Below are 17,793 nucleotides of genomic sequence, written 5' to 3'. Positions count from 1 at the left end.
ATTTCACCACCTCCTCTCTGAGCTGCAACCTTATCGTGGTAGAGGAGTTTGCGTGTCCCAATGATCCTAGGAGCTATGTTGTCCGGGGGCATAAAGCCCCCTGGTAGGGTCTCCCAAGGCAAACAGGTTCTAGGTGAGGGATCAGACAAAGAGCAGCTCGAAGACCTTTATGAAGAAGAAACATCATGGACCCAGATTTCCCTCGCCCGGACGCGGGTCACTGGGGCCCCCCTCTGGAGCCAGGCCCGGAGGTGGGGCACGATGGCGAGCGCCTGGTGGCCGGGCCTGTTCCCATGGGGCCCGGCCGGGCACAGCCCGAAGAGGCAACGTGGGTCACCCCTCCAATGGGCTCACCACCCATAGCAGGGGCCATAGAGGTCGGGTGCATTGTGAGTTGGGCGACAGCCGAAGGCAGGGCACTTGGCGGTCCGATCCTCGGCTACAGAAGCTAGCTCTTGGGACGTGGAACGTCACCTCACTGGGGGGGAAAGAGCCTGAGCTAGTGCGCGAAGTCGAAAAATTCCGGCTGGATATAGTCGGACTCACTTCGACGCACAGCAAGGGCTCTGGAACCACTTCTCTCGAGAGGGATTGGACCCTCTTCCACTCTGGCGTTGCCGGCAGTGAGAGGCGACGGGCTGGGGTGGCAATTCTTGTTTCCCCCCGGCTCAAAGCCTGTACGTTGGAGTTCAACCCGGTGGACGAAAGGGTAGCCTCCCTCCGCCTTCGGGTGGGGGGACGGGTCCTGACTGTTGTTTGTGCTTATGCACCAAACAGCAGTTCAGAGTACCCACCCTTTTTGGGAACGCTCGAGGGAGTACTGGAAAGTGCTCCCCCGGGTGATTCCCTTGTCCTACTGGGAGACTTCAACGCTCACGTTGGCAACGACAGTGAAACCTGGAGAGGCGTGATTGGGAAGAATGGCCGCCCGGATCTGAACCCGAGTGGTGTTTTGTTATTGGACTTTTGTGCTCGTCACAGTTTGTCCATAACAAACACCATGTTCAAACAAACGGGTGTCCATATGTGCACTTGGCACCAGGACACCCTAGGCCGCAGTTCCATGATCGACTTTGTAGTTGTGTCATCGGATTTGCGGCCTCATGTTATGGACACTCGGGTGAAGAGAGGGGCGGAGCTTTCTACCGATCACCACCTGGTGGTGAGTTGGCTGCGATGGTGGGGGAGGATGCCGGACAGACCTGGGAGGCCCAAACGCATTGTGAGGGTCTGCTGGGAACGTCTGGCAGAGTCTCCTGTCAGACAAAGTTTCAATTCCCACCTCCGGAAGAACTTTGAACATGTCACGAGGGAGGTGCTGGACATTGAGTCCGAGTGGACCATGTTCCGCACCTCTATTGTCGAGGCGGCAGATCGGAGCTGTGGCCGCAAGGTAGTTGGTGCCTGTCGGTGCGGCAATCCTAAAACCCCTTGGTGGACACCAGCGGTGAGGGATGCCGTCAAGCTGAAGAAGGAGTCCTATCGGGTCCTTTTGGCTCATAGGACTCCGGAGGCAGTGGACAGGTACCGACAGGCCAAGCGGTGTGCAGCTTCAGCGGTCGCGGAGGCAAAAACTCGGACATGGGAAGAGTTCGGGGAAGCTATGGAAAACGACTTCCGGACGGCTTCGAAGCGATTCTGGACCACCGTCCGCCGCCTCAGGAAGGGGAAGCAGTGCACTATCAACACCGTGTATGGTGCGGATGGTGTTCTGCTGACCTCGACTGCGGATGTTGTGGACAGGTGGAAGGAATACTTCGAAGACCTCCTCAATCCCACCAACACGTCTTCCTATGAGGAAGCAGTGCCTGGGGAATCTGTGGTGGACTCTCCTATTTCTGGGGCTGAGGTCGCTGAGGTAGTTAAAAAGCTCCTCGGTGGCAAAGCCCCAGGGGTGGACGAGATCCGCCCGGAGTTCCTTAAGGCTCTGGATGCTGTGGGGCTGTCTTGGTTGACAAGACTTTGCAGCATCGCGTGGACATCGGGGGCGGTACCTCTGGATTGGCAGACCGGGGTGGTGGTTCCTCTCTTTAAGAAGGGGGACCGGAGGGTGTGTTCCAACTATCGTGGGATCACACTCCTCAGCCTTCCCGGTAAGGTTTATTCAGGTGTACTGGAGAGGAGGCTACGTCGGATAGTCGAACCTCGGATTCAGGAGGAACAGTGTGGTTTTCGTCCTGGTCGTGGAACTGTGGACCAGCTCTATACTCTTGGCAGGGTTCTTGAGGGTTCATGGGAGTTTGCCCAACCAGTCTACATGTGCTTTGTGGACTTGGAGAAGGCATTCGACCGTGTCCCTCGGGAAGTCCTGTGGGGAGTGCTCAGAGAGTATGGGGTATCGGACTGTCTTATTGTGGCGGTCCGTTCCCTGTACGATCAGTGCCAGAGCTTGGTCCGCATTGCCGGCAGTAAGTCGAACACATTTCCAGTGAGGGTTGGACTCCGCCAAGGCTGTCCTTTGTCACCGATTCTGTTCATAACTTTTATGGACAGAATTTCTAGGCGCAGTCAAGGCGTTGAGGGGTTCCGGTTTGGTAACCGCAGGATTAGGTCTCTGCTTTTTGCAGATGATGTGGTCCTGATGGCTTCATCTGTCCGGGATCTTCAGCTCTCGCTGGATCGGTTCGCAGCCGAGTGTGAAGCGACCGGAATGAGAATCAGCACCTCCAAGTCCGAGTCCATGGTTCTCGCCCGGAAAAGGGTGGAGTGCCATCTCCGGGTTGGGGAGGAGACCCTGCCCCAAGTGGAGGAGTTCAAGTACCTAGGAGTCTTGTTCACGAGTGAGGGAAGAGTGGATCGTGAGATCAAAAGGCGGATCGGTGCGGCGTCTTCAGTAATGCGGACGTTGTACCGGTCCGTTGTGGTGAAGAAGGAGCTGAGCCGGAAGGCAAAGCTCTCAATTTACCGGTCGATCTACGTTCCCATCCTCACCTATGGTCATGAGCTTTGGGTCATGACCGAAAGGATAAGATCACGGGTACAAGCGGCCGAAATGAGTTTCCTCCGCCGTGTGGCGGGTCTCTCCCTTAGAGATAGGGTGAGAAGCTCTGCCATCCGGGAGGAACTCAAAGTAAAGCCGCTGCTCCTTCACATCGAGAGGAGCCAGATGAGGTGGTTCGGGCATCTGGTCAGGATGCCACCCGAACGCCTCCCTAGGGAGGTGTTTAGGGCACGTCCAACCGGTAGGAGGCCACGGGGAAGACCCAGGACACGTTGGGAAGACTACGTCTCCCGGCTGGCCTGGGAACGCCTCGGGATCCCCCGGGAAGAGCTAGACGAAGTGGCTGGGGAGAGGGAAGTCTGGGTTTCCCTGCTTAGGCTGTTGCCCCCGCGACCCGACCTCGGATAAGCGGAAGATGATGGATGGATGGATGGAAGATTTCACCACCAGGGCTGCGAATGAAATCTCTATTGTTTTGTATTTTGTAATGTGCTTAAGGCCGATGACAAACAAGTCACGGACCACAGATGGCCCTGTGCCGCATTTTGGGCAACCCAGCTATAGAAGCTAACTGTTAATAGCCAATATAGTCTTAGTTTCGTAGTGTATTTGTTCACCCTATGGTCACATACAGGACGCGGGTTGTCTTACGTCAACACTGAAAGTCGGAAAATCAGCTGTTCACCTGGCGGGCTTTTTCAGGGATGAATAGGGAAGTCATTCTTTAGCTTGTTCTATCAAATATTGCTGCCTTTGCACCTGTCAATGTTTACTTTTGTATGCACATTAAATCAACCGAAAATCCCGACTTTGGAGCAATGTTCACGGACTCTAGTATTTGGCTCTCTATTAGATACAATGTTTTTTTGTATTGGGACCATGATTTGGGTCCTAACATGTTCCCTCATATGGAAAGTACTTTTCCTTGTTGATGTCTCAAGAAGGGTAGCAATACAAGTAAAGACACACAGACCCACGCACGCACACACACACACACACATACATATATTCTTGTATATGTCACCTTCTTGAGACCTCCGAAAAATGTTGACGTCTTTAGGACCACCCTTTCTAGATATATAAAGATTTTTATTTACAACATTAATAATGTATACAAACTATGTAAATGAGTTGGAAATTCACATGAAAAAGGTCACAATTTCAGAAGAAAAACTTGTGAATTTTGTCCGTTTCATAATAAAAGTCGTAATTTTACTCAACGTAAGTGAAAATGTTACAAGAAAAACTGAACATTTGGCCAATATTATGTTAAAACTTGGAATTTTACTCAATAACCATCGCAATTCTACAAGAAAAGCTTAAAATGTTGGACAGTTTATGAAAAGAGTTGTAATTTTACACGACAAAAGTCACAATTTTATAAGAAAACAGGAAAATGTTGGCAATATCATAACAATCTGAACTTCCCCTGGCAGAATGTTGACAAAAGTCATCATTTTGCTCAAGAAATGTCACTGTTTTACAAAAACAACAAAAAAATGGCAATATTGTGATAAAAGGTTTTACCACCAGGGCTGCGAATGAAATCTCTATTTTTCGTTTTTTATAATGTGTTTAAGGCCGATGACAAACGAGTCACGGACAACAGATGGCCCTGTGCCGCACTTTGGGCAACCCAGCTGTAGAAGCTAACTGTTAATGGCCACAATAGTTTTAATACCGTAGTGTATTTGTTCATCCTATGGTCACATACGGGACGCGGGTTGTCTTACGTAAACACCGAAAGTCGGGAAATCAGCTCTTAACCTGGCTGACTTTTTCACGGATAATTAGGGAAGTCCTTCTTTTGCTTGTTTTATCATATATTGCTGCCTTTGCACCCGTCAATGTTTACTTTGGTATGCACATTAAATCAACCAAAAATCCTGACTTTGGAGCAATGTTCACAGACTCTAATATTTGGCTCTTCCTTTAGCTGCCGTCTTGTTGTATCATATATTGCTGCCTTTGCACATGTCAATGTTTACTTTTGTATGCACATTAAATCTAACCTGACTCTCGCCAGATCCTTGTAGTTTGCTGAGCTCCACACAAGGATCTGGGACTTCTTAAAAGGAGGTGTATTTTAGAAGGCGGGACCTTGTAAAAAAAAATCATTGTATGCGATTGGATAAACCACTTGTCCGTTATTTTGAATGACGTGTTACGTCAACCACTCACATTGAAATCAATTTGTGACGTTGAAGTGAGCGACGCTGCAAAATCCAAAACTGAACAACCGACATTGGATAACCACAGAACGAAAAGTTAGAGGACTTTTACTGAAACAACGCAGCAATGTCAGTAAACGATCAATGTTATTTGCGCAAAGAAAATATGCGAATAAAAGGCTTCATTGGGAACAATAAATGCCTTCAAAACCGTTCTGTATATATATTTCGAATAATAGATTTGACAAAACAGTTGCAATAGCAGAATCAATGTCAGCCCACGATTCCTCGCTGCGTGCCGCCATTGTTGTTTGAATCAAACGGTCGCTTGGGCGCTACGTCACATCTATGAAATCCCGTCCGGCAATCCTGATCGGTTCATTATTTTTTGGCTATCTTGAAGAAGTTTGCATTGCCGTCTATCCCAGACCCATTTGTGGAGCTCAGCAAACTACAAGGGTCTGGCGAGAATCAGGCTACATTAAATCAACCAAAAAAATCCTGACTTTGGAGCAATGTTCACGGACTCTAGTATTTGGCTCTCTATCACAGTGTTTTTCAACCACTGTGCTGCGGCACACTAGTGTGCCTTGAGATACAGTCTGGTGTGCAGTGGGAGATTATCTAAATTCACCTATTTGGGTTAAAAATATTTTTTGCAAACCAGTAATTATAGTCTGAAAATGATGTGTTGTTGTTGAGTGTCGCTGCTGTCTAAAGCTCAGCAGAGTAACCTTGTAATACTCTTCCATATCAGTAGGTGGCAGCCGGGAGCTAATTGCTTTGTAGATGTCGGAAACAGCGGATTGCAGCGTGAAGGTAAAAAATGTGTCTAATGCTTAAACCAAAAATAAACAAAAGGTGAGTGCCCCTAAGAAAAGGCATTGAAGCTTAGGGAAAGTTATGCAGAACGATGCTAAAACTGAACTGGCAACAAAATAAAAAACAGAATGCTGGACAACAGCAAAGACTTACTGCGGGACAAACACGGCGTCCAAACATGACATGACAATCACCAATTTCCACACAAAGAAGGATAAAAACAACTGAAATATTCTTGATTGCTAAAACAAAGTAGATGCAGGAAATATCGCTCAAAGGAAGACATGATACTGCTACAGGAAAACACCAACAAAAGAGGAAAAGCCACCAAAATAAGAGCGCTAGACAACAACTAAAACACTACACACAGGAAAACAGCAAAAAACTCCAAAGTAAGTCATGGCGTGATGTGACAGGTGGTGACATTACACCTACTTTGAGACAAGAGCTATAGTGATGCATGCTTGGTTATGCTTTAAAGTCATATCCAACAATTGCAACGATTACTTTTTACTGTCAACTGAGTTTCGTTTTTTAGTGATTTCTGCTGGTGGCGTGCCTCCAGATTTTTTCAAGGCAGAAAATGTGCCTTGGTTCAAAAAAGGTTGAAAAACACTGCTCTATCGCAAGGGTGTCAAACGCTGGCCCGCGGGCCAAATTTGGCCCGCCATTTAATTTCATTTGGCCCTTGAGGCAATATCAAATTAAACATTAGAGTTGGCCTGCCGGTATTATACAGCGGCAATGCCACTCTAACACTGCTAGTCCTCATACTTGCCGACCCTCCCGAGACTCCCGAAGTTCAGTGCCCCTCCTGAAAATCTCCCGGGGGAACCATTCAACCAAATTTCTCCTGATTTCCACCCGGACAACAATATTCTTTTAATGGCACTTCCCTTAGCCTTCTCTACAACCTTGCATCACGTCCGCTTTTCCTACATACAAACATTGTGCCGTCTAGTCACACAATATAAGCGTATTTTACACACACATAAGTTAATGCAAGGCATGCTTGATCAGGTCACACTCAGGGTGGCTGAATAAACGCTGTTACAAATATGCGCCACACTGTGAAGCCACACCAAACAAGAATGACAAACACATTTCGGGAGAACATCCGCACCGTAACACGACATAAACACAACTGAACAAATACTCAGAACCCCTTGCAGCACTAACACTTCTGGGACGCTACAATATATAATTTGATATGCCATTGATATTTTTTTATTATTATTATTATTATGTTTATTGGAAACTCTATTTTGCATGTCACTATAAAGTTATATAATCCTTGCTTGTTCAATATTCAATGCAAAACTTGTTTGGGTCCCTATTAAAAGGTTAATTTGTTCAACTTTGGCCTGCGGCTTTGTTCAGTTTAAAATTTTGGCCCACTCTGTGTTTGAGTTTGACACCCCTGCTCTATCGGGTGTAATGGTTGTCCATATTGGAACCATGATTTCAGTCCTAACTTGTTCACTGCTCCTCATATGGAAGGTACTTTTCCTTGTTGACGTCTCAAGAAGGGTAGAAATACAAGAGCACACACACACACACACATCCTCCCAGCCTGCCAGTCGGCCTGTCTACAGTACAGTCCATACACACACATGTACATGCACAAATATCCAAGTGCATGCATGTCCATGTATGGCCGCCCGGCAGCCCCCCCCCCCCCTCAATCCCCCCCCCCCCCCCCCCCCCCTTGTCCAAACACAATTAATTAAACTGTGAAAGAGGCCTTGACTAACACTGGCACCCCAGCAGTCAGCCCTACTTGTCTGTCTTACTCAGTGTCAAGCACTCGTGAGTGGGGCTGTTTTTACTCCGCCTCGTCTTGTCCACCTGAAGAGAAAATTAGGACTGCTGAATGAGGGGATTTATTGACTTTAAGTGGCCCGGGGGGGGCGAGAGTAAGATCACCTGGGGAGGGGGTGGGGATCTCCGCGGGCTTTTTTTAATGAGTTGGGAGGTGCGTTATCTCACCGACAGCATAAAACACACATGCATACACACCTCCCTCTCTCTCTCTCTCCCCGAAGGCCCACTAAAAATAAACATGTCCCCACAGACTTAACTGACCTCCCTGTCAGTGAGTGGCGAGGGGTTAAGGCGCACACACACACACACACACACACACACACACACATTATTACAACTCGAGACGTGCCATGCTCCAGCAGCTCAAGTATGCGCAGGTAAACACACGCACACAAAGTTAGTGTCCCTCAGGGAGTGGAGGGCTAGTAGTTCCCTCAAGGCCCATAGTCTGGCTCCGGGCTGTCAAATGGTGCCGTGCCACCGGAGCGCACGAAATGTCAAAAAACATTCGAGCGTGTTGTTGGACATGTCAGGTTTGTTGTCAATTAGGTAACAGCCTGTCACCGCAGGAGATGTGTCAAGTCAGGACAGGGGGTATTCATTGGCTGCAGAGGCTCGCAGTAATGGCACAATTTGTCACACTGAGAGAAAACACACACACACACACACATAATCGCTTTTATTCAGACGACTAAAAGTCTTTTTCTTGTCCTCACAGAACAGTGCAAAGCGCCGACGCAAGGCAGAAAACACTCGGTGTCCAAAAGCCTGCGTCACCTCTTTCAACCGAACAGCAAATTTGTGAAAAGCCTGAAAAGGTAAATTTGATTTTAATTGTTGTGTTGTTTGGGTTATTTGTGGAACTATATTGTAAATCCATATCCTGGCTGAATGTGGAATAAATAAATTAATGTGTTTTTTTTTTTTTTTATAGACTTGTATTTAAAGGCCTACTGAAACCCACTACTACCGACCACGCAGTCTGATAGTTTATATATCAATGATGAAATATTAACATTGCAACACATGCCAATCCGGCCTTTTTAGTTTACTAAATTGCAATTTTTAATTTCCCGGGAAGTGTCGTGTTGAAAACGTCGCGGTATGATGACGCGTGTGTTTGATGTCTCGGGTTGTAGCGGACATTATTTTTCAGCCCGATCCATGCTTTAAGTAGTCTGCTTTAATCGCATAATTACACAGTATTCTGGACATCTGTGTTGCTGAATATTTTGCAATTTGTTCAATTAATAATGGAGAAGTCAAAGTAGAAAGATGGAGGTTGGAAGCTTTTAGCCTTTAGCCACACAAACACAGCCGGTGTTTCCTTGTTTGAAATTCCCGGAGGTGAAGCTTTACTATGGATCAGAGCGGTCAAGCGAACATGGATCTGTCTACCGGCAGTTTTCGGTGAGAAAATTGTGGTATAAAGTCCATGCAGCTGCGTGACTTCCTTCAGAGACTCTGGCGTCAACACACCCGTGGCCACACCTCTCCGACTATCAGGTACTATTTAATCTCACTAAAACACTAGCAACACAAAAGCAGATAAGGGATTTTTCAGAATTATCCTAGTAAATGTGTCACTTGCCCTCGCCTGTTTTTTTTTTGTTTTTTCATTTTATTTTTTTCTAGTCCTTCACTATCAATATCCTCATCCACAAATCTTTCATCCTCGCTCAAGTTTAATGGGGAAATTTTCGCTTTCTCGGTCCAAATTACTCTTACTGCTGGTGGCTCACATTGTAAACAATGTGAGGATGTGAGGAGCCCTACAACCCGTGGCGTCACGCGGATATCGTCTGCGACTTCTGGTACAGGCAAGGCTTTTTTATTAGCGATCTAAAATTGCGAACTTTATCGTGGATGTTTTCTACTAAATCCTTTCAGCAAAAATAAGGCAATATTGCGAAATGATCAAGTATGACACTTAGAATGGACATGCTATCCCCGTTTGAATAAGAAAATCTTATTTCAGTAGGCCTTTAAAGTATTACTGCTGTCAAATGATATCTTTTTTTTAAATCAGGTTAATCACACTTTTTTAAATTTAGATATAAACATATATACAGTTGAAGTCAAATGTTTACATACACCCGTGAAGGACATAATGTCATGGCTGTCTTGACTTTCCAATAATTTCTACAACTCTTATTTTTTTATATATAGTGATTGGAGCACAAACTTGTTGGTCACAAAAAACTTTCATGAAAATTGGTTATTTTAGGAATTGATTCTGGGTCTACTGAAAATGTGACCAAATCTGCTGGGTCAAAAGTATACGTACAGCAATGTTAATATTTGGTTACATGTCCTTTGGCAAGTTTCCCTGCAATAAGGTGCTTTTGGTAGCCATCCACAAGCTTCTGGCAAGCTTCTGGTTGAGTGTTTGACCGCTCCTCTTGACAAAATTGGTGCAGTTCAGCTAAATGTGTTGGTTTTCTGACATGGACTTGTTTCTTCAGCATTGTCCACACGTTTAAGTCAGGACTTTGGGAAGGCCATTCTAAAACCTTAATTCTATTCTGACTTAGCCATTCCTTTACCACTTTTGGGATGCAACTTAATATTCTTCTTCCTCCAAACACGACGAGTTGAGTTTATACCAAAATGGATACATGGATGATACAGCAGAGGATTGGGAGAATGTCATGTGGTCAGATGAAACCAAAATATAACTTTTTGGTATAAACTCAACTTGTTGTGTTTGGAGGAAGAAAAATACTGAGTTGCATCCCAAGAACACCACACCTACTGTGAAGCATGGGGGTGGAAACATCATGCTTTGGGGCTGTTTTTCTGCTAAGGGGACAGGACGATTGATCCGTGTTAAGGAAAGAATGAATGGGGCCATGTATCGTGGGATTTTGAGCCAAAACCTCCTTCCATCAGTGAGAGCTTTGAATGGTTGACCAAATACTTATTTTCCACCATAATTTACAAATAAATTCTTTAAAATTCCTACAATATGAATTCCTGGATTTTTTTTTTCACATTCTGTCTCTCACAGTTGAAGTGTACCTATGATGAAAATTACAGACCTCTGTCATAATATTAAGTGGGAGAACTTGCACAATCGGTGGCTGACTAAATACTTTTTTGCCCCACTGTATATATATATATATATATATATATATATATATATATATATACACACACTTTTTAACCCCTGCCGTATGGTAGACATATTGAAGTGTAAGTATGGAAGTGGGCCAACTAAACCACAGCCTTTGAATATGGTCACAGTTGTGTATTATGTATTCTGTGTTTTTTTTCCAGAGGTCTATATCTGGCGTCCATATTCTACAGAGATGACAGTGTCTTGGTGACCCCGGAGGACCAGATTCCCATTGTGGAAGTTGAGGACTCCTACTCCAGTTCTCTGCTGCAGGACTTCCTCTGGTTTACAAAGGTAGACAACCACCAATCTACAAGGCGTCAATTAGGAGTTTTTTTATTTAACATTTTGGATATTGTTGTCCAGGTGTCCTACTTGTGGGAGGAGATTCCCTGGCTGCAGCAGTGTCTCAATCCCACCCAGACGTCATGTTCCTGCACTCTGCAGACGCGCATCAAGATGCTACAATCAATCGCTCACCTCCAGGTGGGACAGCAAAAGGCGTTCACCCAGGAACTCAGCAATTAATTCATGCTGGTATGGCTTCCCTCAGGGCATGCTGGGAACGCAAGACTTGGGTCAGGTCTATTTTGAGCCAATCAAAGACAAGCACGGCAATGCCTTGCTGGTGCTCCTGAAGGATATGAACGCGTCTCCAAACCTGGACGGCGTGCGCTGGATGCAGCTTTGCAAACTGCAGCTACAACGCAAGTCCATATCCTCTCCGGAGGAACCCACCGCTCTGGACATGCTCCTCATCACGCTGCATGTACGTGCTAACGGGGGTAGAATGGTGGGATTGGAGCTTTATTTTGGAAAACGGGTTATTGCTGCTTTTGTTATGGATATACGCTGCTCTAAATAGGAATAAGATGGCTTGTATTTTGTAAATAAGGTTTATTCTTTTTGCAGAAACAATACAGAGGTACTCCAATTACAGATTTTTTGAGATAAGAGCTCTTTCTCTGCTTTAAGTTGCAAGCAAAAACTTTAGTTAAAAGCATTCCCGGCATTAGCTGGCAGAGCAAATGTGGTAGTGGACCACATAAGATCCACCTAAAACATCCTAGCGTTAGCTTATGGATTAAAAGAACTGACATAACTTGGTTTTCCAAGCATGGCAAGGATAAAAGTGTGTAGAAAACAGTGGTGAGTAAATGAAGAGGATGATATTTATTGAACTAATAAAAGAAATCAATGACTGAGCTTGTCGCCAACTTGTCGAAACAGTTGGAGTGTATTATTGCTGGTCTGCTCCATACTGAAGCAGAATGAGTCTAACACTGTCATACTAAATATGAAAGTTACATAAACATAACTCCAAAACAAAACATGAAGTGTGTCTAAAAATGCGTGAACTAATGTATATTTGTGAGTTTTAATAGAATCTGGTGTTTTCCATAAGGTTTGCAAATACAAAATTGGGTTTTTACTCAATGTGACAGTATAACTGTCAAACTCATTATGACAGTTATTTAAACATAACTCCTAAAGCAAACATGCAAAATGTCTAAAAATGCCTGGAATAATGAATGTTGTCTGTCTATCTTTGTTGGCCCTGTGATGAAGTGGCGACTTTTCCAGGGTGTATCCCGCCTTCCGCCCTAATGCAGCTGAGATAGGCTCCAGCACCCTCCATGACCCCAAAAGGTACAAGCGGTAGAAAATGGATGGATGGATGGATGTAGTCTAAACCAGCCAACGGACATTTATCCATGAAAATATAGAAAAGCTGCTGATGGTGTGTTTGACGGAAAAGCAGCTGGTAGGAGATACTTTAGATGTCCACTTTCCAAGGAAAATGTTGTATATTGTTATATTACTTCATAAAATTACTTTAGTTGTTGGCAGTACATTATATTGTATTGTTTTTGTACAATATTTCTTATCTATTGTTAGTTTGTTTTAAAAAGGCATGTTATAATTGTGCAGCTTTTGGGGGTCTGGGGTGGTCAGAAAGGGGCCAAGCACCAATTAAATTGGTTTCAATTAATTTCAGTGAATGATGTTGATTTGAGATTAGACTTAGACAAATTTAATTGATCCACAAGGGAAATTGTTCAACACAGTAGCTCAGTTGCAAAGGATGGACAGGATAATGCAGGTATAATGTACAAACATGTAGAATAGGACAGGTCTTTATTGTCATTGCACAAGTACAACGAAACTTTGTTTTCAGCACAAACCTGTTCAAGATTAGACAAACAAACAGTGTACAGGGTTACAGAACAAGAACGCTGATGGGTCGCCATAAGGCGCCCCGTAAAAGATGGGAAAAAGGTAAACGCTGGGGAAGGATGAGTAAAAAATACAATCCAGACTGGGCTCCTAAGGGGGCCTAGTCTGGAGTGGGAAAAAACCTCCATAGCAAAGCACATATACATATTACAACATACATCTCGAGATATCTAGCAACAGAGGGAAGGTAGTTCAAGGTCATGGTCATGTACCATAATAGCAATATAAAATATGACATATTTGTATTATTTACATATTATATCAACATATGCAAGGGTTTTGCGTCAAGAGCTCTGACACATAACCAATCAGGCTCGTAAGTTGAGGTACTACTGTGGTATGTACTTGTGTAACTTCGGCTCAAAGTAACGGAGACGGTACATGAAAAACAGAAATGTTAGTTGAAAAAACTGACTTGTATGAAAATCTTATGCAACGTTAATAGTAATGATCATCAACCCATGTCCTCTTCTCCAAATTTGCTTAGTCAGGCATATTATTAAAGTTAATTGCTTTAACGATAGCCTTGCTACAAAACTCTTCAATCTGGAAGCAATTCGCCACTTTATTTTGTTTGTGTTCAACAATGTTGCGCATACTGCTTTGTCTCGGGTGGAAGTTTGTCCTTGTGGTTCCCAAACAATGGCGGAACATTCCCTTATGGCTAAAACCGCAGTTCACTGGAATATTTGTCTTTTGCTCTATTACGACTGAACTGCATCGTAAAATACAGCAAAACACAACAAAGCGCTCTTTGTTCCCGCACACAGGAGAAGCTGGCTTATCACAGACGAAGCAGGAAGCTCCTGTCCACCGGCTTGTACCTGGGATATTTGAAGCTGTGCACATCGGTGGAGCAGATCAGAGCGCTGGTGCCGCAGAAGCTCCCAAACATCCTCTGTCACACCAAGATACGAGACAACAACAACGTCTCACGGTTGGCATCCTTTTGGACGTTTTGCAAAGGTAGAGGATCTATTTTTTAAAGCGTGTGTGGTTTCAGGGAGGAGTGGCAGTGGCTGCAGGGCCTCAGCGCCCTGGAGGAGCCCATGGAGACGGACTCCAGCACGCAGAGCGGTCCTCATCACCTCCTGCATGACCTGCGTGGGGCCATCAAGGATCTGATGGCCCATATCAATGTCCCCGGTAACCAGGTCAGAGCCCTGTGGTCTCCCTTCTCTATTGATGACAAAGCACATTATCGTTTATTGACTGAAACTATTTCAACCATGGAGCCCCAACTTGATTCCACTGGGGTTTTGGTCTGTTCTGGTCAGACCACTAACTCGCATGATGTCTGGAAATGTTCTGAATTTCTCATAAATTGATCATTATTGTCTATTTCCCAATACAGAGTCTTACCAACAGGAAGTAACCCCACTAAAAGTTCAAACATGCGTCTTGTAGTACATGCACTTTTTTTTTGTTTTTCACAGTCTGTGCTACATTACATGGATTAGTCAATTTATTACCACTAACACTGTAATGATGCAGTGTATGGACAGAAGTATTTAACCATGATTTATTACTATTACTATTATTACAGTATTATTCTTATTATTTTTAATATGATTTAATTAATGTAATGTTTTTAACCCTGTCCCTGTCTAGACACTTTGGCAAGTTATAGCTGACAAAAGTAAAAAAAAATGTTTTATTAATAATAATGATAAATGCGTTATGATAAATGCGTTGTACTTGTATAGCGCTTTTCTACCTTCAAGGTACTCAAAGCGCTTTGACACTACTTCCACATTTACCCATACACACACACATTCACACACTGATGGAGGGAGCTGCCATGCAAGGCGCTAACCAGTACCCATCAGGAGCAAGGGTGAAGTGTCTAATAATAATCATCAAATTGTGTATGATTTTACACAATGATAATAATTATCTTTTTTTTTCAACTGTATTCGTTTTTTTATACAGACTATATACATTGTTAAAATATTGGAATTAATATGATTTTTTTAATTCTATAAAAGATACCATTGGTGGACTTGGCCACTGTATCATGGCTAATGAATATATTGAAACATTTTTAACTCATAGTAAATAATACAATTATTGTCATGCTTTCAATAATAACATTAAATGTTTGAATATTGAAATTACATAATGATATCCATTTTTTCTATTTTTGAACATATTGTTATATATATATTTACATACATATTTCATTAAAATTGTGCTCATTGAATGTGACTGATTGATTATTTATTGTGTTTCTATTTATATGAACATTGAAGATATTTAAATGACAAATATGTTAGTATAGTGACAGTATTTAGAATATGATTGAGAAATATAGCCATCATGTAAATTATTCAAAAATTATTGTTTTTAATCAAATTTGCTATATTGTCGTGTTAAAATGTATATACTATATTGTTTTAAACAAATATTTAAAAAAAAATCTATTTGGCAAAAAATTGCAGATTATTAATCATTGTTAAATTAAAATGATTTCAAGTATGAATTTTACATATTTCTTACATATTAGAATTACATTTGTTTAAAAATGTATTAAAAAATCAAAAACATCCTCTAACAAATTTTAAAGTGTGTCTGTGGAACTTTTGGTCCATTTATCCCAGTAGCGGGCCGTGCGTTTCCCACCTAGGCCTTCAATGATGTCCTGTGTCCAATGATTACCCCATCAAAATACCATAATTGATGTAACCACATGACCATCGGACTCATCAGCCACAGCAGTTGTGTCGCTGAATTTAAATTTGACCTCTGGACTGGCGTAGTTTCCATAGTCATTACGACTGATGATGACATGACCATTGCTGGAGAAAAACTTTACAGAAACACATTTACGCACTACTGGGCACTGAAATACCTCAACAGAATACAAAACGGTTCATATTCTGGTGCATTTAAAGATAAATAAACCCGCATCAGCAATTAAAACATATCCTATGTGGTACTGTCAAAATTAAAATTACAAAAAACATGGGGAGAGGATCGTCTGTGTTTCCCTGCTTAGGCTGCTGCCCCCGCAACCCGAACTCGGATAAGCGGAAGACGATGGATGGATGGATATTAAACGTGAAAAAAAATAGTTATATACCGGTATATGAACTCACAATCTATAGAACCCATTTAAGCTTCCGGGATTGGCCGGCATGGTCTCACAAGAAGTAGTTTCTCTTTAAATATCCTTCTTGAAAATGGCCTTGCAAATGTATGTGTTGTCTTTTCTAATCATAAAAGATCCAGACGAGGCGTGTTGGCTGAGTTCTTCAAGTTTACTCCACAGCGTGCTCATCAAAAACATCCCGCTGCCGGCATGGCTAAACGGGGCTACTGCTGCATGCTGTTCACTACTGTGGCATGCTGGGAAGTGGAGTTCTTATGTTACCTAGCTCATAGCTATCTAGAAGGCCTTACTGACGACAACTAATGATCAGATTGGCTATCGCAAGTGTCTGTCAAATGTATGTGCCCGTTCAATTACAGTGTACGGACGCCTGCATTGTTGATTAAGAAGGCCTGGGCAGATTTGGTACAGCATGGCAATATAAGCTAGCTGAGTTCTGATTGGATAAAAACTCTATAACCTAAAAACAACAGCACTGGAAGGAGCATAATATGAAACGATTAGAGTATGAATACTTTTACATATTTAATGAAAGTATATTAAAAAATAATTGTATCTTAAATTATGATCATGATTTCTGGTTATGTTAGGCCAGCAGAGAAGGCCTTGCTGGCCCTGACGGCACATCACTGCTTTATCCAGAAGAACCTTCGTCAAAAATCATCTGCTGGCTTTCTTCTTCATCCCAAAAGTTTTCCCACACCAAACTCATCCAAGCATGTTTAATTGAACTTCCCCAAACTGTCCACACACTACCGGAAGTCTAGAATGTCTTGAAAAAATTCATAATTAAGCTTTAGGCCAGGGGTTCCCAACCTTTTTGAAACCAAGAGCTACTTCTTGGGTATTGATTGATGCGATGGGCTACCAGTTTGATACACACCTTTAATAAATAAATCTATATGTATAAAAAAATGGGTATTTCTGTCTGTCATTCCGTCGTACATTTTTTTTCCTTTTGCAGAAGATTTTTGTAGAAAATAAATGATGAAAAAAAAACACTTAATTGAACGGTTTAAAAGAGGAGAAAACACAAAAAAATTGAAAATAAAATTTTTGAAACATACTTTATCTTCAATTTCGACTCTTTAAAATTCAAAATTCAACCGGAAAAAAAATTAAGTGAAAAACTAGCTAATTCGAATGTTTTTGAAAAAATTATAAAAAATTATTTATAGAACATCATTAGTAATTTTTCCTGATTAAGATTAATTTTAGAATTTTGATGGCATGTTTTAAATAGGTTAAAATCCAATCTGCACTTTTTTAGAACATATAACAAATTGGACCAAGCTGTATGACTAACAAAGACAAATCATTATTTCTTCTAGATTTTACAGAATTTTTTTTTAAAAAGAAATTCAAAAGACTTTGAAATAAGATTTAAATTTAATTCTACAGATTTTCTAGATTTGCCAGAATATTTTTTTGAATTTTAATCATAATACGTTTGAAAAAATATTTCACAAATATTATTTGGCGAAAAAACAGAAGCTAAAACAAAAATTAAATTAAACTGTATTTGTTATTTTTTACAGTAAAAAAAAAAAAATACTTGAACATTTAT

The 17,793-nt window shown here is 42.5% G+C and overlaps 1 protein-coding gene across 1 annotated transcript in view; it reads left to right on the top strand.

Annotated features, from left to right (window-relative positions):
• The window catches only part of LOC133558156 (ankyrin repeat and fibronectin type-III domain-containing protein 1), a 150,885-nt gene that overhangs the window by 124,878 nt on the left and 8,214 nt on the right, over window positions 1–17,793 (top strand). Inside the window, exons 10-15 of the mRNA XM_061909321.1 lie at window positions 8,477–8,576; window positions 11,038–11,170; window positions 11,243–11,362; window positions 11,430–11,645; window positions 13,885–14,051; window positions 14,118–14,268. Of these exons, the coding sequence (XP_061765305.1) occupies window positions 8,477–8,576; window positions 11,038–11,170; window positions 11,243–11,362; window positions 11,430–11,645; window positions 13,885–14,051; window positions 14,118–14,268 (887 nt within the window). The remainder of the gene's footprint in view (window positions 1–8,476; window positions 8,577–11,037; window positions 11,171–11,242; window positions 11,363–11,429; window positions 11,646–13,884; window positions 14,052–14,117; window positions 14,269–17,793) is intronic.

Source organism: Nerophis ophidion, linkage group LG08 (assembly GCF_033978795.1).
Source record: "Nerophis ophidion isolate RoL-2023_Sa linkage group LG08, RoL_Noph_v1.0, whole genome shotgun sequence".
NCBI classification, from domain to species: domain Eukaryota; kingdom Metazoa; phylum Chordata; class Actinopteri; order Syngnathiformes; family Syngnathidae; genus Nerophis; species Nerophis ophidion.
Note: the sequence above shows the minus strand (reverse complement) of the source record. Positions and strands in the feature narration are given on the sequence as shown.